The sequence below is a fragment of the Thamnophis sirtalis genome, unplaced genomic scaffold (assembly GCF_051295495.1).
Source record: "Thamnophis sirtalis isolate CommonGarterSnake01/CBP01778 unplaced genomic scaffold, rThaSir2_p1.2 scaffold_5, whole genome shotgun sequence".
NCBI classification, from domain to species: Eukaryota; Metazoa; Chordata; class Lepidosauria; order Squamata; family Natricidae; genus Thamnophis; species Thamnophis sirtalis.
In genome coordinates this window covers 9,965,813-9,987,688 of record NW_028261385.1, presented here as the reverse complement: position 1 = coordinate 9,987,688, position 21,876 = coordinate 9,965,813, and the positions used below count along the sequence as shown (strand labels likewise).

Sequence of the window (21,876 nt, the reverse complement as noted above, 5' to 3'; positions counted from 1 at the left end):
TCTAATGGAGAAACAGTTTTCTTGGCATTACTATATTCTCAGTGAATTTCAGATGACTTTTCCGTTTAAAGCTAATTATTTGGAGGAAGCTAATCTTCCTTTCATATACATGCAGTTTAACTGTCTCCTTAGACCATTTTTTTAAAAAAAGAATAATGCATTAGTTCCTGTTCTTACACCCCCTCTTCGTACACCAAAGCACGCTGAGACAAAGATACTGCAAGGATTTATTAATACACAGGCGAGACCTTGGCAGCAATCCAGCACCGACTAGACGCTTTACATGGGGCTGCCCTTGAAAAGTGTTCGAAGACTTCAGCTAGTCCAGAATGCAGCCGCGCGAGCGATTGTGGGTGCACCCAGGTACACCCACGTTACACTTATCCTCCGCGAGCTGCACTGGATGCCCATTGGTCTCCGGACTCGCTTCAAGGTGCTAGTTATTACTTATAAAGCCCTACATGGCATCGGACCTGGGTACCTGAGAGACCGCCTCCTGCCAATTACCTCCCAAAGACCAATTCGATCGCACAGGCTTGGTCTTCTCCGGGTTCCATCTGCCAGCCAATGCCAGCTGGCGACCCCCTGGGGGAGAGCCTTCTCTGTTGCTGCTCCAGCCCTCTGGAACGAGCTCCCCGTGGAGATCTGGACCCTTACTACCCTCCCGGCCTTCCGTAAAGCTACTAAGTCCTGGCTGTTCCGGCAGGCTGGGGGCTGTTAAAGCACCCAGCCCCGTCTTAATTGTGACTGTTGTGGATTTTAACATTGTTTGTATTGTCTTATTTATTCCTTCCCCTGTTTATTGTGAGCCGCCCGGAGTCCTTCGGGAGTGGGCGGCATACAAAACCAATAAACCTAAACTTAACTTAAACCTAGACTTTGGCAGCAATCCAGACTACCAAGACAACCCTGATAGCTTCTCCAGCTCTAGTAAATACGTTGATTCCTGTGAACAGCTTGTGGAAAGTCATTCCTTTTATAGTCTTGAGAGGAGCCTAATTACCACCAGCTGAGTTCAATTATCTCCTGTAACTGCGTAACCGCTCTTTACTCCTATTAGCCCTCCGTTGCCAGGCATCCAGGACCAACTCCCTAGTCTCCTCCCCACTGCTCCAATGCATGACGTCAGGATCACACTCCCTTGTCTCCTCCCCACTGCTCCAAAGCTTGACTTCAGGAGCACACGCCCTTTGGCTTTAACCGCTGCTCCAGGCCTCAGACGCCTCCTGTTGGCCAACCAGCCTCTCTGATCCCTGCTCGGAGTCTGAACCCTGTCCAGGGTCCTCCACATCTTCCAGAGCCGACTCATAGGGCCGCTCGCTGTCGGAGTCTGGTGGCAGCTCCAACGGCTCCTGCTGGGCCACAACAAGTTCCTATCTCCCATCCTATAATATAGACATGCAAAATAAATAGAAAATAGACCAAGTAAGGGTCGTCCACCACTTACAATCATTTTTTAGCAACCGTTGGAAGTTACGACCCTGAAAAAAGTGACGTATGACCGTTTTTCACACTTATGACCATTGCAGCATCCTCACGGTCACGTGATCAAAAATTCGCACGCTTGGCAACTGGCATGACCTTGTGAATGGCTGCACTGTCCAAGGGTCACGTGATCCCATTTTGCGGCCCTTCTGACAAGCCAAATCAATGGGGAAGCCAGATTCATTGTCCAACCGTGTTAGTAACTTAACAACGGCAGTGATTCACTTAACAACCGGCAAGAACGGTCATAAAAGGGGGCAAAACTCACTTAAGAATTGCTCGCTTGGCAACAGAAATGTTGAGCTCAATTCTGGTTGTAAGTCTAAGACTACCTATAGTAGGTAGTTTTCTGAACCTAGGCTTCCTCAACAGCACGAAGCCAAGTCTCGTCCTGATTAAACCCCTTTTATTTAATTGACAGTGAATTCCTCTCCAACAAAGTCTTTCCTCCCCCACAGTCTTTCAAGATAATTCACAATTACCTACAATTATCAGGCTTGGAGAGTGGCCAGGCCGAGATCTTTCAGACGCCGCAATACTTGGCAAGAATGCAGGAATGAGCTAATTGTCTACTGCAAACTCCACTCCCTTTTTTTGCTTCTCTTTTATTCCCTATGGGAGGGGCCATTCACCATCCACCTGTGGCCTTACTCCCAAGTCGACCCTTGTTCCTTAGCTGTTCCCTTCTCCTAGCAGCTCTGCGCAAGGGCACATTGGGAACAGGCTCCAGCTATTCTTCTGCCTCACTGGTGTCTGACTACGAAGGCAGCTAATAACTGGCATACGGCTCTGCCCCCCGCTCTTCCTCCGACGCAGAGCCCTCTTCCGAGCCTTCCCCAGACTCCAGGACTGGCCCATGTTTCTCCCCAACCTCCTCACTGTCCGAATCAGCTGCCAGCTGTGCTGGTCACTAACGGGCCACAACAGGTAGTCTCATTTTGTCTCATCTGACACAGCACCTGCCATCAATTTTCTTTAGCATTAGGGATGTGCCAATTTCTAAACTACAAAATGGGAACCCGTCAACCACAAAAATCAGTCCATGCCCTAGACTGTAAAAATCCCCTTTGGTGAATGAATTCTTTTCAAAATAGCTACTTTAAAAAAAACCCACCACCACCACCCATTCCTTAGTATGTATTTCCTTAATTTGCTTTTGCTCTTGTTGCCTGAACGATGGCAAATGCTCAGAATCTTTTTCTAACTTATTTCATAAACATACTTTTATAGCATGGATGTCCAAAGCGACAACTTTAAGACTTGTGGACTTCAATTCCCAGAATTCCTCAGCTGACCCTGGATGAATGACTGAGGAATTCTGGGAGTCTTACAGTTGCCAAGTTCAGAGATCCCTGGTTTATAGATATGGTATGCCAAATGAAGCCCTCCACTGTTACCCCTAAAATTTGAGCACCACCCCACTTTATCATTTCCAAAGGAAATGATTTCAGGCTTCTGGGAGAAAAGATAAGATAGGTTTATGATGAATGCAGATGATCATTTGGTTGTTTTTCATTGCAAAATTTTAATTTAATTTAATTTAATTTAAATATTAATTTAATTTAATTTAAATATTAACTTAATTTAAATATTAATTTAATTTAAATATTAGCTTATTTTAAATATGAATTTAATTTAATTTAAATATTAATTTAATTTAATTTAAATATTAATTTAATTTAAATATTAATTTAATTTAAATATTAATTTAATTAATTTAATTATTAATTTAATTATTAATTTAATTATTAATTTAATTATTAATTTAATTATTAATTTAATTATTAATTTAATTATTAATTTAATTATTAATTTAATTATTAATTTAATTATTAATTTAATTATTAATTTAATTATTAATTTAATTATTGATTTAATTATTGATTTAATTATTGATTTAATTATTGATTTAATTATTGATTTAATTATTGATTTAATTATTGATTTATTCCCACCTTTTTTTTTTACAAACAACCTAAGGCAGTGAACATATCCAACATACCTTCCTCCTTCTCTTTTCCCCACAACAACCCTGAGAGGAAGATGGGGAGAGAAAGAATGATTGGCCCCAATTGTCACCCAGCCAGCTTTCATGGCTAAGGCAGGACTAGAACTCTTAGCCGCCTGGTGATTGGCCCAAGGTCATCCAGCTGTTTTAATGCCTAAGGCGGGACTTGAACCCATGGTCTCCTGCTTTCTAGCCCAGGGCTTTAATCCACTAGACAAATTTGGGACCATCTTTATAGGTTGGAGAGAGGAGAAAATACAAATGTGCTTCTGTTTTTCCTATGTGCATAAGGGGAAATATGTAATTCATCTCACCATCATCCTTTTGGGTGAAGATGGCTGCCTCGAGTAAGATGACTTTGCTGTCCTCATACCTCCATTATCTCGGCCTTCTAGGCTCCAATCACATGATAGCCTGCAGAGGAAGCAGCCAGCCCAAGGTGACAACAGTAGGTCTCTGTCAACATGGCTGCCTTCTCTTTGTAGGTTGCGTTGTGGTCTCCTAAGACCAAGGTGCGAGCCAACTGCATCCTCCATTATAAAGAAAAGTAGACCTCTCCATGACCTGTAGATTTCGGATAAAACCCACTTCCAGGCCTGCTGGTCAAGGAGACTTCCGAATCTTTCATGGTTTTGAAAAGCTTAGTTTTGATCGACAACTATGCGACACCGTGATTTTGAGTACGGTTGAACCTTCCACAAGGCTGTTGCTGAAGGCAGCCTTTTTGTGGAGGAGAGTCCATTTGGTTTCATTTGAGTTAAGAATCATTAAATTGGAAACATGGCCTCTGTTTGGAAAAAAAAGAGGTTGAAGAGAAGATACGTATATTTATTTCATTTGTGATGGTAGTCATTTTATTAAGAATGTATTATTCTGAACCCGTTTCCATTAATATTGAGAATGGAATATGGTGGTACCTGGATACTCAACTGCTTTGAAACTCATAAAATTTGGTACTCAACACATTTTGATGCAAAAATTTTGTCCCGGTACTCATCATTTGTTTGGTACTCAACACACAATCTAGGACTTGTTGGCTGCCTTGTAACCAATGGTGGGATTCCAAATCATTTCCTATTGGTTCTACGAGAGCGTGCTTCGTGTGCGTGCTAGTGAGCTGATTTGTTGTTTAGCTCAGCTGAGGTGCGGCAATCCACTCTGCAAATCAGTTGAGCTAAAAAACAAGGGAACATAGGACAGGGAACAATGGGAGGTGGTATTTGCCGGTTCTCCAAACTACTCAAGATTTCTGCTACCAGTTTGCCCGAACCGGTCCAAACCGGCTAAATACCACCTCTGTTTGTAACTCACTACATTATTCCATATGGTAAAAATTTGTTTGATACTCATCGTTTTTGCTATTTATCACAACTCCCGGAACTAATTAATGCCGAGTATTGAGGTACCACTGTACTGGATTGGACCATTGGGATCTGAGCCATTGATTGTTTCAAGGTTTATATGTTGTCAAGAATGATGAAAGCAATGTGATAAAATCATATCCTATATTATCAAACAATGATTCTGAAGCTTTAACTTTATTGCAGTAGAGCTATTTCAACCAGTATCTTCGATCTAAAACCAGTTCTTCATAGTAATGTTATAGGCAGACTGTCAAGATTCAAAATACTCTTAATACCCACAGCTGAGGATTGTGGGAGACCACAATCAACAATCTAATGTTGATTATAAGACTCCATGCCACCCCTTGGACATTCCTATAATCACATTCCTGTTTATTTCCTTCAAGATTAGTAACTCAACAAAACCCAATGACATTTGTTCTGAAGATGGCCAGATTACATGCTGTTCTGACCTATGCTTCTCCAAAAAGCATGAAGCAGATTCCTGGTCCCGACAAAACCCCTTTTATTAAACGAATGTGAATTCCTCTCCTTCACATTCAGCAAAGGCCTGGCGAACAGTCTTTCAAAAGAGTAATTATGACCACAGACATTATCTAGCTTGGAAATCTGCCATGTAAATATTTTCCAAACGCAGTACTGTGTGCAAGGAAAGGCTTAAACTCCGAGATTCATGGTCAGATCTTCACACTCCTGAAATGAACGAACGAACGAATTGTTTCCTGCAAAAGCCCCCTCCCCTTTCGCTCCTCTTTTATTTCCTATGGGAGGGGCCATTCACCGTTTACCTGTGGCTTTACTCCCAAGATGACCCTGTTATTTAGCTGTTCCTGTCTTCTGGCAGCTGTGCGCATGCGCGCACTGGGAACAGGCTCCAGCTGTTCCTCTGCCTCACTGCTGTCTAGCTCTGAAGGCAGCTGAGAAGCGCCAGACGGCCTTGGCCCCCTCTCCAACTCAGAGCCCTCGTCCGAGCCTTCCCCAGACTCCAGGACTGGCCCATGTTCCTCCCCAACCTCCTCACTGTCCAACTCTGCTGCCAGCTCCACCACAACACATGGATCCTGTCATAAGTTCCTACTTCCTAATCCCTTGCGTCACTATATGAAATGCTTTCTTAATGCACCTTCAGGATCTCCAATCAAGGACGGGCACAGATATTGTGTGTCCAATTGTCTAACTTTCCTCAGTGGATATTCAGCTACGATGGCATGGCGAACGGTTTAGGCAAAACACTCAGGGTTTAACAAAGAACATTTTGATGCCGCCCACTTAGTATAAAAGTATTCTCGCTCAGCTCGGAAACATCAACCAGTGAAATCAGCAGCTCCAGGAGAAATTTGCCTACCAAAACAGCAGAATTCGTCCTTCATTGCCAACTGAGCAGAATTGTTGGCAGTTGTCTTGAAATGTTTGTTTTGAACCCCAAAAACCTGTTAAAGGGACAGTGGACTGTCTTGGAGAGTGTCTGACAGAAGGGAGCGCAGACAAATGTCAAGAAGAAGTTGTGGTAATTTCATGGCTAGTCATTAGATTCCCACTCCTGTAATGGGGTTCTGTACTTCAACAAGAGTGGCAAAAGACATTAGTTACTCTGGCCACAATTGTGAGATGCTGAAAGGAAAGTAATTCTTTGAAGACTTCTATTCTTAAAACATATTGTGATTTTTGTCTTTTCCCTCCACATACTTTTCTTATACTCTTCCTCTATTTCCTTTCAATTGCATCAATTGTCTCCAAGTTACAAGTTACAAAAGTTCTCCAAGTTACAAAGAAGATGTTGAGACTTTGGAAAAAGTGCAGAGAAGAGCCACAAAGATGATTAAGGGCCTGGAGACTAAAACGAATGAAGAACGGTTGCAGGAAATTGGTATGGCTAATCTAGAGAAAAGAAGGACTAGGGGGCGACATCAGAGGTGGTATTCAGCTGGTTCGGACTGGTTCAACCGAACCAGTAGTGGAAATCGCGGGTGGGCTTGCCCGCTGCGCTGGCTCTATGCCGTCCTGTTTAGGCACGTTGTCAAGCTGCGCGCATGCATGCAAGTCGCGTGCGCGATCAAAGTGCATGCGTGGAAGGGGGAGCATGTGCTCACATTTGCAAACATGTAGGGAAAGTAAGTGAATACCACCCCTGGGTGACATGATAGAAGTGTTCCATCAAAGCTGCCACAAAGAAGAGGGGGTCAACTTATTCTCCCAAAGCACCAGAAGGCAAGACAAGAAAGAATGGATGGAAACTAATGAAGGAGAGAAGCAATCTGGAACTAAGGAGAAACCTCCTAACATTAAGGACAATTAACCAGTGGGATGGCTTGCTTTTCAGAAGTTGTGGGTGCTTCATCTCTGGAGTTTTTTTTTCCAAGAAGAGACTGGAAAGCCACTTGTCTGAAATGGTTCTCCTGATTGAGCAGAGGGTTGGACTAGAAGTCCTCCAAGATAGCAATAGCCATAGCAGTTAGACTTATATACTGCTTCATAGGGCTTTCAGCCCTCTCTAAGCGGTTTACAGAGTCAGCATATTGCCCCCAACAACAATCTGGGTCCTCATTTTACCCACCTCGGAAGGATGGAAGGCTGAGTCAACCCTGAGCCGGTGAGATTTGAACAGCCGAACTGCAGTCAGCTGAAGTAGCCTGCAGTGCTGCATTTAACCACTGCGCCACCTCGGCTCAAGATCCCTCCATTTCAGATTTCAACAAAAATTCATAAATTACATATCCATCATCTCTACACAATTGCAGTTCAAATTCTTTCTTTGCTTCAGACCATATGTTTGCGTTCATTTTAAGTACTTAATGAGAATTATATTCTTCTGCCACTACTTATTCTCTTGATTTAATTTTATATTCCACTGGTGAATTTCCAATAATTCCTAGTACATTAACCATTTCTCTTTGCCGGTTTTTTCTATACAATGCTTCTACTGCTGAGATCTGTAAAAGTTTTTCAGCCCCAGCCTGGGTTTATATCTATTCACATCAGTGGTGGGTTTCAAAAATTGTTCGAACCTACTCTGTGGGTGTGGCCTCCTTTGTGGGAGTGGCTTGCCACCCATGTGACCAGATGGGAGTGGCTTGCCGCCCATGTGACCGGATATGAAGATGCCGACGACACTTGTCAGAACCACCTTAAATTACCTCACACACAGCACTGGCATGCATAAGAATAGGATGTAAACTTGTTTTTTAAAAGACATCTTTGGTTTGCGTTAAAACAACTTCAACACAGGCAATGTTCTGATTGCACCACAAACGCAGTAGTCATCCTTACCTTTCACAGAGGCCCTGAGTTTTATGAATATGAGCATGATAGTGTAGAATAATCATATCCAAGGACCAGTGGTGGTTTTCAAAAAAGTTTGGAACCTCTTCTGTAGGTGTGGCCTGCTTTCCGGGTCCACTGGTGGAATCTCTTCTAACTGGTTCGGTAGATTTGACGAACCGGTTCTACCGAATAGGTGCGAACTGGTAGGAACCCACCTCTGATTCACATTCTCAATATGGCACATCTAACAAAATAGTTTTTAAAATCCATTTTAATTTTATTGTACCATAAGCATGCCATCCAAACATTGGTTCATGCTCTTCTAATTCTAAAAATATTTTGTTTCTCAGTGAGACCCAATAATTCATCCAAGGAAAAAGCTGCAAAATACAATTCCAGTCTGGTAAACCGAATTCTTCTCTTTCCTTTGCATCTTGTAGCACTTTGTAGGTGCAGAAGTTGGATGAGTTTAATACGGATGTATTTCCTAGTCCATATTTATCTCTCTCTTTGTGTTGGAATACATGTTAGAATGTATTTTGCATTGTAACAACTGCAGAATCATTTAGCCAGTAGGTGGCAGTGTTTAGTGTGCATCTAGGTTATAATCTATGGTTTCTTTATGTTCTGAGGAAAGTTTGCTGTTTCCTGTTACAGTTAAATAGTTGAGCAGTAAAGCACATGGTGATTGTGCTTTTTGTTTGCTCTGTGTGGTGCCTTATATAAACAGATTTTCTAATACTTTGTTCATGTGAAGCCACTATAATTTGATTATTAGGAAACCATCTCAGATCTTAAGAGAATTTTCAGACGAGTAAACACAATGCAAGTATACAAGATACTATTTCGCTGGAACATCTGTTATGTAAAGCAAAAGACACCAACTAAATTTTAGGGCTTTTTTGAATTGCAAGTGTCAACTTGCAAGCTGAGTGTCAACTTAGTCTTTAAAAGTGTTTTTTGGTGAACTAGTTCCTTCTTCAAATAGATCTGTCTGTCTAGAAAAATAACAAAAAAACCCCTTCATCGGAAGCCTTCTGTAAGCCATCTTACATAAATAACAAATATCATTTTTTTAAAAAACTTCCAAAACCAGTTAAAATGACTGACGCTATCCAGCAAAATTGTACCTGCACTAAATTCAAAGCCGCTCATCAGAATAAATTACTAATGATTGCTCATTGTTTATCTAGAGCAGCCACAATAGCTGTCTTATTTCTTTTAAGTAGTGTACACAAGATTTAAACAGAACCCGCTTCTGTCTGGTTGGTGACCCACTTTTAATCTCCTGCTTCAGACATCACAGTTTGCTTATACTTGCAATCCATCTTTAAGGGAACCTTGGTTGACGATGATCCTGGAGCTGATCTGGAAAAAAATGCTGACCAGAGTCGGGTCTGGGAAAGCACCAAGAACTCACAAGGTTGAAGACTGGACCATAGAAAAGCTACGAGTTTTATCATCTCCCTGTCCAGATGAGTAGAAGGCAATGTCTGAACATTTGGATTCTTGTGCCAAGAAAATGATATGACCATCTAGCTCAGCGATGGCTAATCTTTTTGTCATTGTGTGCCGAAAGTGGGGGCCCGCACCCAAATTGCAATGCAAGTGCAACCCCCACATTGTGGCCCCCCCATGCATGCATGCACGAACCCCCCCTGGTCCTCCGCCTCCTTGTGCATGCACCCCCACCCATTTTTGGCTTCCAGGTTAGTACAGGTAGCTTTCCAGGGCCAAAATGCGGCGGGGGGCTTGTGCCATACCTCCCCATCCCATCTTGGCTTTCAGGTTGGTGCAGGAGGACTTCCAGGCCCAAAATGGGCCCGGGGGAGCCGCAGGAATCCCCAAAATGTGATGCTAGCATCCCACGCACATAGCAATAGCAATAGCAGTTAGACTTATATACCGCTTCTTAGGGCTTTCAGCCCTCTCTAAGCGGTTTACAGAGTCAGCATATTGCCCCCACAGTCTGGGTCCTCATTTCACCCACCTCGGAAGGATGGAAGGCTGAGTCAACCTTGAGCCGGTGAGATTAGAACCGCTGAACTGCAGATAACAGTCAGCTGAAGTGGCCTGCAGTACTGCACCCTAACCACTGCGCCACCTCGGCTCTTGCATGGCAGAGACCTGAAGACCATCTGGCCAGCAGGAGGTGCAGTGGGGCTGGGCTGGGCTGACAGCTGGCATGCCCGCAGAGAGTGCTCTGCATTTCACCTGTGGCACGTGTGCCACCTGTTCTCCATCACGGATCTAGATTGTTGTCTGTGGAAATCAACAGGGTTGACCTCGACTTGAATAACTCTTTGCCTTAATTTCTTGTTTATAAAAATCTAGAAATGAAACAAAATGGACATGGGGGAGCGAAACAACAGGTTTTAAACTCCATATAAAACTTAACTTGGTGTGTTAAAAGAAGAGTACTTGGAACGCAAGATGGTAGGCGTCGGATCAAGTGGTGTTTACGCATGTTTTAGAACTTTTAAGCCCGTTCTCCAACCTTCCATACCAGAAATATTAATTTTATTTTAATGAGTTGAAATCCTTATGGCATTAACTGGCTACAAATCCATTTCTCCCCCACCCCCCTCTCTCTTGACTTTAGTAAATCTACAAGCAGGAGTAGAGAATGCTGATTAGAAAGTGGAATCCGAAAGCTGTATGTCGGAATTTTGTCATGTGGAATGCTTTTTTTTTTTTTTTACAAGCATGCCAATAATCTGTTTCTTTATTCTAGAGTCTGGTTTTATTTTTGTTTAAAAAAATCACTCTAAACACACCGCTTTTCCTCCACTACGCACCCTCCCTCCCAGAATTATAATAAGCCTTCTGATATTTGATCCGTGATAGCAGATAACTTACATTTTATTTGCTAACCAGATGGCTTGACAAAAATGAGGACGATGGCCAGATTGTCCGAGAGTTGGTTCCAGATGGGAGATCGGCTATGCTGGAAAGTGAGTTTGCTTTGTTATCACGTGACACTTGTTGTTTTTGTTTCAGTTCGCGAGAAACGTATTATTTTTATCATTCCTACTTGCTGAATGACATTCCCCCTAACAGCTGCAAAAAAAGAAAGAAATCTCTCTCCTGTTGAGTTCACCACGACTCAGTTTTTTTATTCGAGATAAAATTCTTTCAGAGGTATATTATTTATTCTTATGTAGGTGCAGAGTTCACATAGTTACTATCCGGGTTTCACATACGTTTACCACCGGTTTGCCGCGCACCGACAATGTGAGCGTGTGCGCACACGCTCGCTTCGTGAGCATGTGCGCCTTCCATGCGTCTGCACGCCCCCTCCCACGCATGCGCTTTGCTGGCGTGCGGCTTGCACACATGCGTGCGGCTTAAAAAATGTGGTTAAATAGGACAACATAGAACTGGGGTGGGTAGGTGCGGCCCACAGGTCACCACTACCTTCTCGCTTGAACCAGTCCGAACTGGCTGAATACCACCACTTTTACTATCATCATATTATATAGTGACTATATTGTCAAACATGTTTAATCAGTTGATTTAAAAAAAATTAGAGGCTGTATTCAAACAAGCTTGGTTAGTACGAACGGGGTATGTCTCGTTTAATGAAGAGAAGGACTAGGGGAGACATGATAGCAACCTTCCAATATCTCAGGGGCTGCCACAAAGAAGAGGGAGTCAAACTATTCTCCAAAGCACCTAAGGGCAGAACAAGAAGCAATGGGTGGAAACTAATCAAGGAGAGAAGCAACTTAGAACTAAGGAGAAATTTCCTGACAGAACAATTAATCAGTGGAACAGAAGTTGCCTCCAGAAGTTGTGAATGCCCAAACACTGGAAGTCTTTAAGAAGATGTTAGATAGCCATTTGTCTGAAACAGTATAGGGTTTCCTGCCTAGGCAGGGGGTTGGACTAGAAGATCTCCATGGTCCTTTCCAACTCTGCTATTGTATTATCCCATTTCTTCTGTGTCCAATCACACTTGCCTTTCTCTTCTTTTCTCTTCTCCCCTCCCATATTATGTTCAGGGTATGTCTAGTTTAATGAAGAGAAGGACTAGGGGAGACATGATAGCATTGTTCCAATATCTCAGGGGTTGCCACAAAGAAGAGGGAGTCAAGCTATTCTCCAAGGCACCTGAGGGCAGGACAAGAAGCAATGGGTGGAAACTAATCAAGGAGAGAAGCAACTTAGAACTAAGGAGAAATTTCCTGACAGTGAGGACAATTAATTAGTGTGACAGTTTCCCTCCTGGGTGCTCCAATACTGGAGGTTGGAAAGTCATTTGTCTGAAATAGTATCGATTCTCCTGATTGCGTAGGAAGTTTGACTAGAAGACCTCCAAGGTCCCTTCCAGCTCTGTTATTCTGTTCTGACCATTTCTTGCAATCTAGCTCCTTTTCGCCCTTCTTTAACTCTGCCATACGGTTCCCAAGTTGTTGGAAGTATCCAAAAGACATTTTCTCTTATCTCCACAATGAACTGATTTGTAGAATTCCCCTTAAAGAAGACCCTTTGTTCCCTCTTGTTTTGTTGTGTTATGTTGCTCTTCTGAACCTGTATCAAGTGTTTTGTGGTCTCAGTGAGTGGTGTAAAGCATTCCATTTCTCCCTTGCTTTGATCTGTTGGAAGAAATGTCCATCTGGGTTCAGTTCCAAGTGGGGAAAAAAACACTGGAAACATGGAGGCTGCTTGGAAAGATGGTTTAATCATGGACAGGAGCACATGGTTTGAGGTCCTGGGAAAAAAAGGGAAGAGATGCTGAAAGTGCCCGGGTTTTATGCCCTCTCTGGGTTTTTGAATTTGAGCTTGTATTTTGATTGGTTGTCAGACTCCCATGGGGCCATGCGGGGGCAACTCTGAGTCCCAAGCTAGGTTGGTTCTTGCTGGGTGATGATGTAATGAAAGGGCTTTGGGATTCCTATTATGGCTCTGCCCGAAGGAGGTAGATCTTTGTTATGTAGAATAGACGGGGCCAGGCCTTAATGGCCCATTGACAAAGGTGCGGGAGCTGAGTTTCTGCCTCTGTTTTAGGGGAAAGATTTTGCCCTTTTATTATTTCCTCAAATATTTCATTCCTTTAGGAGAGAGGTGTGTGCTAACTTCCTACAGCTCTAATGCATGAGTTCATTTCAGTAAGTAGATTTAGCGTATTCTTTGAAGGTTTATCATTATGTAAAAGATGAATACGTTGTCATACTGGGAAATAAATTTGAGATCAGTAAGATTTCCCCCGCCTCCCATCAAAAAGATGCAACTTCCGGCCTGATATTCCCAGAGTTTAGTTGGGAAGTTAGTCTTTGTGAACGTGTTGTCTATGGTTTCAAAGTGTTGTTGAACACATTGTGGAGGACCGACTTACCCGTATTTTTTGGAGTATAAGATGCACCTTTCCCCCCCTCCAAAAAAAAAGAGCATGGAAATGTTGGTGCGTCTTATACACCGAATACAGCCATTTTTGGCCTCCTGAAGCCCCACCCCCGCATCCCATTTTTGGGAAAAATGGACCATTTTTTGCAAAATTGGAGGTGTTTTTGCCTTCCCAACCCCCAGAAGCACTCTGTAGGCTTCAGCAGGGCTGTGGGAAGGCAAAAATGCTCCAGTTGTTGCAAAAAACAGGCAAAAACGGGCCATTTTTTCCCCACAAAAATGAAGGCGTTTTTGCCTTCCCCCAGCCCTGCTAATGCTTGCAGAGTGCTCCTGCGGGCCAGGAAGGACAAAAACGTTTTTTTTTTCTTACTTACCTCTTTGAAATCTCCATGCGTCTTATACACCGGTGCGTCTTATAGTCCGAAAAATACGGTAATTGCACTTCAGATGGTCTTTCACTTACAACCATTTGTTAAGTGACTGTTTGAAGTTACACTGGAACTGAAAGCAGTGACTTATCATATGACTGTTTTTCACACAACTGTTGTTTTTCATGCAACTGTTAGGTAAGCTCCCGTTGGAAGAGCGAGTATGTTCAGAGAAGCGTTTGTGAGAGTTGTGTTGGAGAACACACAAACCAGCATACAGAGACACTGCAGTTTAAATAGGCTTTTACTTTCGTGGAAATAGAGGTATCAGAGTCCATCAAACAGTCCAAGCCATACACGGATAAGACAGTCAGACATCAATGTCTTTCAGTTAAGGGATAATCCAAATAACATAGTCCAGTATCATATAATCAGTCCAGTAATCAAGGTTTGCTAACAGTTGCAAAACTTACAATAGCTCACGGCACTCAGATCAGATCAGCCCAGCATCTAATGAACAGAGAGAGCTAACAGTCATTCTGGCTCCCTCTTATGGCCGATTGAGGAAACAGCAACCAATCACATTTTACAGTATGGTTTAAAGAAACAGGTACAGCATTGCTATATGATTTATATATTGCCAACCCCACCGTTAGATTATATTCCTAACAGCAACCATGGTCATTTTTGGCTGCGACGGCTTCCTGCCACCCTCTGCCAATGAAACGGAGCCCGTGAGGGCTGCAGGCGGCCCTCACGATCTCCGTTTTGGGTTGCGACAGCCTCCTGCAACCCTCTGCCATTGAAAACGGAGCCTGTGAGGGCTGCAGACCACAACAGCCACATCAGGGTTGTGTTTGACATTGGGGGGGGGGGGCAGGGTGGGCGTGGCCAGTGTTGGCCAGTATGGCTGGATATCACTTGTGTCGGGGCCGTCTGTGGCGGCCCGAGTGCTGTGCAAGCAAAAACGGGCTCCCGAGCTCCGTTTTCGGCTGCAACAGCCTCCTGCAACTCTCTGCCAGGGAAAATGGAGCTCCGTTTTCGCTGGCAGAAGCACCACGGTCTGGTCCTTCACTGTTTCCAGGTCGCCCCGCGGGCCAGATCTCAGCACCCTGCAGGCCAGATCCAGTCGGTGGGCCTTCAGTTTGACACCCCTGTTATAGATATCTTTCTCTTTAAAACAACAACAACAACAACCAAATTGAAACTGACATATTTGAAGTGAATCCAGCTGATAACAAAGATATGGGGAAAGTTTCATAACATTACCTAAATTACATAATTAAGTTCGTCCTTTGCTCTCTTAAAGAGCAGGAGGTATTACCATTCAGGGCATCCTTTTCCCCAGATTTAATTTCATTTATGAATTTTTGAATCATCCCACACTCCCCCCAAAAAACTTCATTTTTTCCCCTCTCTGCTTTGATCATCCCTGGAAGAAACAAAGCTCGCATTTTTGCCGGATGTGATCGTGTCTCTTGTGTGCAACTGTTAATATATTTACAGATATCAGTTATCACATCAGTATTAAGACAGGAGATGTTCCAGGGGCCAGCTCAGATTCGAAGGTTTTGATCAAGCTGTACGGTGAGAAAGCAGACACCAAAAAGGAACTTCTCCTGGTTTCTGATAACGACTTAGGAAATTACTTTGAACGTAGCCGGATAGATATCTTTACTCTGGATACAATGGACATTGGCAAGGTAAGACGGATCTGAAATTACAATGTTGGAAGAAATATCCTTCTGGATTCAGTTCCAAGTGGGGGGAAAAGACACTGGATTCATGGAAGTTGCTTGGAAAGAAGGTTTATTGATGATGGACAGCCCCACATGGCTTCAGATCCTGGGCAAAAAGGACAGAGATGCTGAGAGCGCCTGGATTTTTATGCCCTCTGTTGGGCTTTGAATTTGAGTTTGCGTTCTGATTGGTTGTCAGACTTCCACAGGGCCATGCAGGGGTAACTTTGTAGGTTGCCTTTTGAGTCCCAGGCTTGGTTGACTCTTGCTGGGTGATGATATAATGAAAAGGGCTTTGGGATTCCTACAATGGCTCTGCCTGAAGGAGGTAGATCTTTGTTATGTAGAATAGATTGGCTCGGGCCTTAATGGTCCATCGACAAAGGTGGGGGGGAGCTGAGTTTCTGCCCCCCCTTTTAGGGGAAATATTCTGCCCTTTTAATATTTCCTAAAATATCTCACTTTCCTAGGAGAGGGGTGGATGCTAACTTCCTACAATGATGCAGAGTAAGAACTGATTGCTGGTTTGTTTTACTGAAAATTATTTTTAACAGCATTTCCCACCCTGTCACAGTTTTTGAAAACCTGCACAGATATAGAGTAGGAGGTATGGTACCTGGTTCAATAGTAGGATGAACGAATGAAATTCAGTGAAATTCAATGGCGTGAAAAGTATGTTTCTAAATTTAGGCAAGAAAAACCAAATGCACAGGTATAGAATAGGTGGTACCTGGCTCAATTGTAGTAACTGCTAGAGGGATCTTGGATTGGAGGAAACAAACACTTGAATATTAGCCAGCTGTGTGCAGCAGCTGCCAAAAAGGCCAACGCAATCCTAAACTGCATTAACAGAGGGATGGAATCAAGATCATGTGAAGTGTTAATACCACTTTATAAGGCCTTGCTAAGGCCACACTTGGAATACGGCATTCAATTTTGGTCATGTAGGAAGTTATCACCCAGCCCTCTCCCAGAAAAATGAAATATCCTAGGAAATATTGGAAAGGCAGAATATTTCTCTGGATGTGAAAAGAAAGAAACATGTTTTAAAAGACAGAATAGCTGCCTGTAGCTTCCTGCTCATCCCCATTTTATCAATGGGCCGTTAAGAAGGCCAAGCTAGTCCACTTTACATAATAAAGACTTCTCCACTTCAGCTGCAGGGGGATGGGATTAAAGCGTGATAATATTGGCCCCAACTCACCACATGGCCTCTGAGAACTCAACCAAACCTGGATTCAAAACACAGCCTAGAGAGTTGCCCCCTGCATGGCACCATGGGAGTCTGACAACCAATCAGAATACATTTCTTACACAGGAACAGGAAACAGAGAGGTGGGACTGAACAGGTTATAAAAAGCCTAGCAAACCCCTCCCTCAGCCCTTCTCTTCTTCTCCACCAACATTGAAGCATGTGATCACTTTTTCTGTTCAGGGCTCAAGCCATGTGGTCCTGTCCACCATTAAAACCATCTTTCCAAGCAGCCTCCATGTCTCCAGTGTCTTTTTCCCCACTTGGAGCCGAACCCAGAAGGACATTTCTTTCATCAGTCACCACAATATAAAAAAGACGTCGAGACTCTAGAAAGAGTGCAGAGAAGAGCAAACAAAGATGATTAGGGGACTGGAGACTAAAACATACCAAGAATGGTTGCAGGAGTTGGATATGTATAGTTTAATGAAAGGAAGGATTAGGAGTGACGTGGTAGCAGTCATCCAGTATCTGAGGGGCTGCCCCAAAGAAGAGGGAGTCAAGCTATTTCCCAAAGCCCCAGAATGCAGGACAAAAACCAATAGATGTAAACTAATAAAGGGGAGAAGCGACCTGGAACTAAGGAGAAATATCCCCACAGAACAATGAATTAGTGGAATGGCTTGCCTTCAAAAGTTGTAGATATTCCATCACTGAGGTTTTTAAGAAGAGATTGGACAGCCATTTTGTCTGAAATGGTATTGGGAAGAGCTGTCAAACTCCCGGCCCATGGGCCAGATGCGTCACACACTCTGGCCACGCCCACACCCGTTTTAGCGAAGGTGGGGGGAAACTGATGATGTAACTTAGTTGGGTAATGAAATGTCTGCAAGAAAACAACCAAGCTCAGAGAGCACCAAAAACCCCTCATTTCAACCCTGAACTACAAATATTCCGTGGCATGACAAAACTGCGCTCGACTAAAGCGCGCCCGATGAAACCGCGTCGCTGACGTCATCAACAGGGCGACAACAGCGAGCGCGGAGAAAGAAGGGCGCTTTAAATAGCGCTTTGAAAGCAAGCCGATTCAACTTAAGGTAAGGGTTAGGTTTAGGGTTAGGTTTAGGGTTAGGTTTAGGGTTAGGTTAAGGGTTAGGATTAGGTTTAGGGTTAGGTTAAGGGTTAGGGTTAGGTTTAGGGTTAGGTTAAGGGTTAGGATTAGGTTTAGGGTTAGGTTAAGGGTTAGGGTTAGGGTTAGGTTTAGGGTTAGGTTAAGGGTTAGGATTAGGTTTAGGGTTAGGGTTAGGTTAAGGGTTAGGGTTAGGTTTAGGGTTAGGTTAAGGGTTAGGATTAGGTTTAGGGTTAGGGTTAGGGTTAGGGTTAGGTTAAGGGTTAGGGTTAGGTTTAGGGTTAGGTTAAGGGTTAGGATTAGGGTTAGGGTTAGGGTTAGGTTAAGGGTTAGGGTTAGGTTTAGGGTTAGGTTAAGGGTTAGGATTAGGTTTAGGGTTAGGTTAAGGGTTAGGATTAGGATTAGGATTAGGTTTAGGGTTAGGTTAAGGGTTAGGGTTAGGGTTAGGGTTAGGTTAAGGGTTAGGTTTAGGGTTATGTTTAGGATTAGGGTTAGGGGGGTTAGTTTAGGTTTAGGGATTAATTTTAGGTTTAGCGAGTTTACAGCATGCTTTTTTCTCCGCGCTGTTGTCGCGCTGTGATGACGTCAGCTACGCGGTTTCGTCGAGCGCCCTTTAGTCGAACGCGGTTTTGTGGTGGAACCCAAATATTCTGCTAGTTAGCCCAGGACTAGCATGAAATGTGGATACAGTGATGAAAGCCTATACAGCTGCTTGTTTTACCAACTCGGATGCCCTTGATGGGTCACCGCAGCAGTGAACTTTTAAAAAGATATAAACACTATTCTTCTTTCCTGCTTTCTTTCCTTCGGCTGTCTTGGCTTAAGATCCATCGGATTCTAATCGGGCATGATAACGTGGGCCTCCAAGCAGGCTGGCACCTTGGTAGCGTTCAAATTAACATCCCTGTCCATGGCAAGATGTATAACTTCCCCTGCAACCGATGGCTTGACAAAAATGAAGCTGACGGGAAGGTAGAGATTGAGGCCTATCCCAGTGAAATCATGGAGATCGAGAAATGTAAGGAATGGTGTGTTAGTTTGTTTGTCTATATCTGCATCAGTATCTCTGTATCGCTATATCCCCATCCCTCCCTCTCTCTCCATCCAATCAACCATCCAATCGTCTATCTCTCTAGTCTCTCTATCATCTCTATATCTATCTCCATCCATCCATCCATCCATCCATCCCTCCATCCACCCACCCACCCACCCACCCACCCACCCACCCACCCACCCATATCTATCTATCTATCTATCTATCTATCTATCTATCTATCTATCTATCTATCTATCTATCATCTATCTATCTATCTCCATCCATCCATCCATCCATCCATCCACCCACCCACCCATATCTATCTATCTATCTATCTATCTATCTATCTATCTATCTATCTATCTATCTATCTATCTATTATCTATCTATCTATCTATCTATCTATCTATCTATCTATCTATCTATCTCAATCCACCCATCCAATCATCTATCTATCTATCTATCTATCTATCTATCTATCTATCTATCATCTATCTATCTATCTCCATCCATCCATCCATCCATCCCTATCTATCTATCTATCTATCTATCTATCTATCTATCTATCTATCTATCTATCTATCTATCTATCTATCATCTATCTCAATCCACCCATCCAATCATCTATCTCTCTAGTCTCTCTATCATTCCTATATCTATCTCCATCCATCCATCCATCCATCCATCCTTCCATCCATCCCTATCTATCTATCTATCTATCTATCTATCTATCTATCTATCTATCTATTATCTATCTATCTATCTATCTATCTATCTATCTATCTATCTATCTATCTATCCATCCATCCATCCATCCATCCATCCATCCATCCATCCATCTATCTATCTATATCAATCCACCCATCCAATCATCTATCTCTCTAGTCTCTCTATCATCTCTATATCTCTATAAAGAGAGCCGAGGTAGCGCAGTGGTTAGGGTGCAGTACTGCAGGCCACTTCAGCTGACTGTTATCTGCAGTTCAGCGGTTCTAATCTCACCGGCTCAAGGTTGACAGCCTTCCATTCTTCCGGGGTGGGTGAAATGAGGACCCAGACTGTGGGGGCGATATGCTGACTCTGTAAACTGCTTAGAGTGGGCTGAAAGCCCTATGAAGCGGTATATAAGTCTAACTGCTATTGCTATTGCTATCTATCTCCATCCATCCATCCATCCATCCATCCATCCATCCATCCATCCATCCATCCATCTATCTATCTATCTATCTATCTATCTATCTATCTATCTATCTATCTATATCAATCCACCCATCCTATCATCTATCTCTCTAGTCTCTCTATCATCTCTATATCTCCATCCATCCATCCATCCATCCATCCATCCATCCATCCATCCATCCATCTATCTATATCAATCCACCCATCCAATCATCTATCTCTCTAGTCTCTCTATCATCTCTATATCTCCATCCATCCATCCATCCATCCATCCATCCATCCATCCATCCATCCATCCATCCATCCATCCATCTATCTATCTATCTATCTATCTATCTATCTATCTATCTATATCAATCCACCCATCCAATCATCTATCTCTCCAGTCTCTCTATCATCTCTATATCTATCTCCATCCATCCATCCATCCATCCATCCATCCATCCATCCATCCATCCATCCATCCATCCATCCATCCATTTATTCTACCCCCCCTCTCTCTTATTTATACAAACACACAGGTAAAGGTTCACCTCATACAAATGTGGTAGTCGTTCCCGACTGTAGGGGCCTCTGTTCATCTCCATTTTAAAGCTGATGAGCCAGCACTGTCCGAAGATGTCTCCGTGGTCATGTCGCCGGCATGACTAAACACCGAAGGCGCACGGAACGTTCTTCCCTTCCCACCAATGTGGTTCCTAAAATAGCCTGCAGAACTAATTCTAACCACTACACCACCACAACTCTTCCAAATATATACCGTATTTTTGGAGTATAAGATGCACCTTTTTCCCTCAAAAAAGAGGCTGAAAATCTGAGTGCGTCTTATCCACTGAATACAGCATTTTTGGCCTCCTGAAACCCTGCCCCTTCATCAAAATGGCTGTGCAGAGCCTTTAGGAGGCTTCCAGAGTGCTCCTGGGGGCTGGGGAGGGCAGAAATGAGTGAAAAATGGGCCATTTTTGCTCAGTTTTGCCCCCTCAGGCCCTAGGAGCACTCTATAAGCCTCCCAAAGGCTATGCATGCCCGTTTTTTGGTGAAAAACAAGCCAATTTTTGCAAAAAACGGGCCATTTTTTTGCTCATTTTTGGCCCTCCCCAACCCCCCAAGAGCACCCTATAAGCCTCCTAAAGGCTATGCATGCCCTTTTTTTTTTTAAACAAAAAAAACCAGGGTCCATTTTTGTGAAAAACGGGCCATTTTTGGGAGGTCTGCAAAGTGCAAAAACTTTTTTTTAAAAAAAAATCCTCTTCAAAAACTTGGTGCGTCTTATACTCTGAACAATATGGTGTTTGGAAAGGTACAGAATATTCCCATAGGCGTTGCCAGCAACTCTTTAAAGCAGCTGTGTCTTTCCCCTGGCTTTCAACCACTCTTCATAGCTGCAGTCTCATTTTGCAAAAGGTCCATCTTGGTTTAAGGCGTGGCAGTGTGAAGTGCAGGAAATCAGCAGTCCAGGCAGTTCAAATGAATATAGGTTTATTGCAGGGGTGTCAAACTCGATTTCATTGAGGACCGCATAAGGGTTGTGCTTGACCTCAGGGGTTATATGGGTATGGATGGGGTGGGTGTGGTCAGAGTAGGCATGGCCAGATTGATATCACTCGTGACGGGGCACCTGTGGTGGCCTGAGCAGGGCTGGGGGGGTGGATCCTCCTGCAACTCTCTGCCAGCAAAAGCGGGTAGTCCTTCGCTATTTCCAGGGCGGCCACACGGACCAGATCTAAGCACCCCGTGGGCCAGATCCGGCCCGCGGGCCTTGAGTTTGA

At 43.4% G+C, this 21,876-nt stretch overlaps 1 protein-coding gene across 1 annotated transcript in view; it reads left to right on the top strand.

Annotated features, from left to right (window-relative positions):
* Window positions 1–21,876, top strand: part of LOC106555762 (lipoxygenase homology domain-containing protein 1) — a 218,295-nt gene that overhangs the window by 79,918 nt on the left and 116,501 nt on the right. Inside the window, exons 16-18 of the mRNA XM_087715353.1 lie at window positions 10,996–11,072; window positions 15,339–15,535; window positions 18,718–18,910. Coding sequence (XP_087571479.1) covers window positions 10,996–11,072; window positions 15,339–15,535; window positions 18,718–18,910 — 467 coding nt within the window. The remainder of the gene's footprint in view (window positions 1–10,995; window positions 11,073–15,338; window positions 15,536–18,717; window positions 18,911–21,876) is intronic.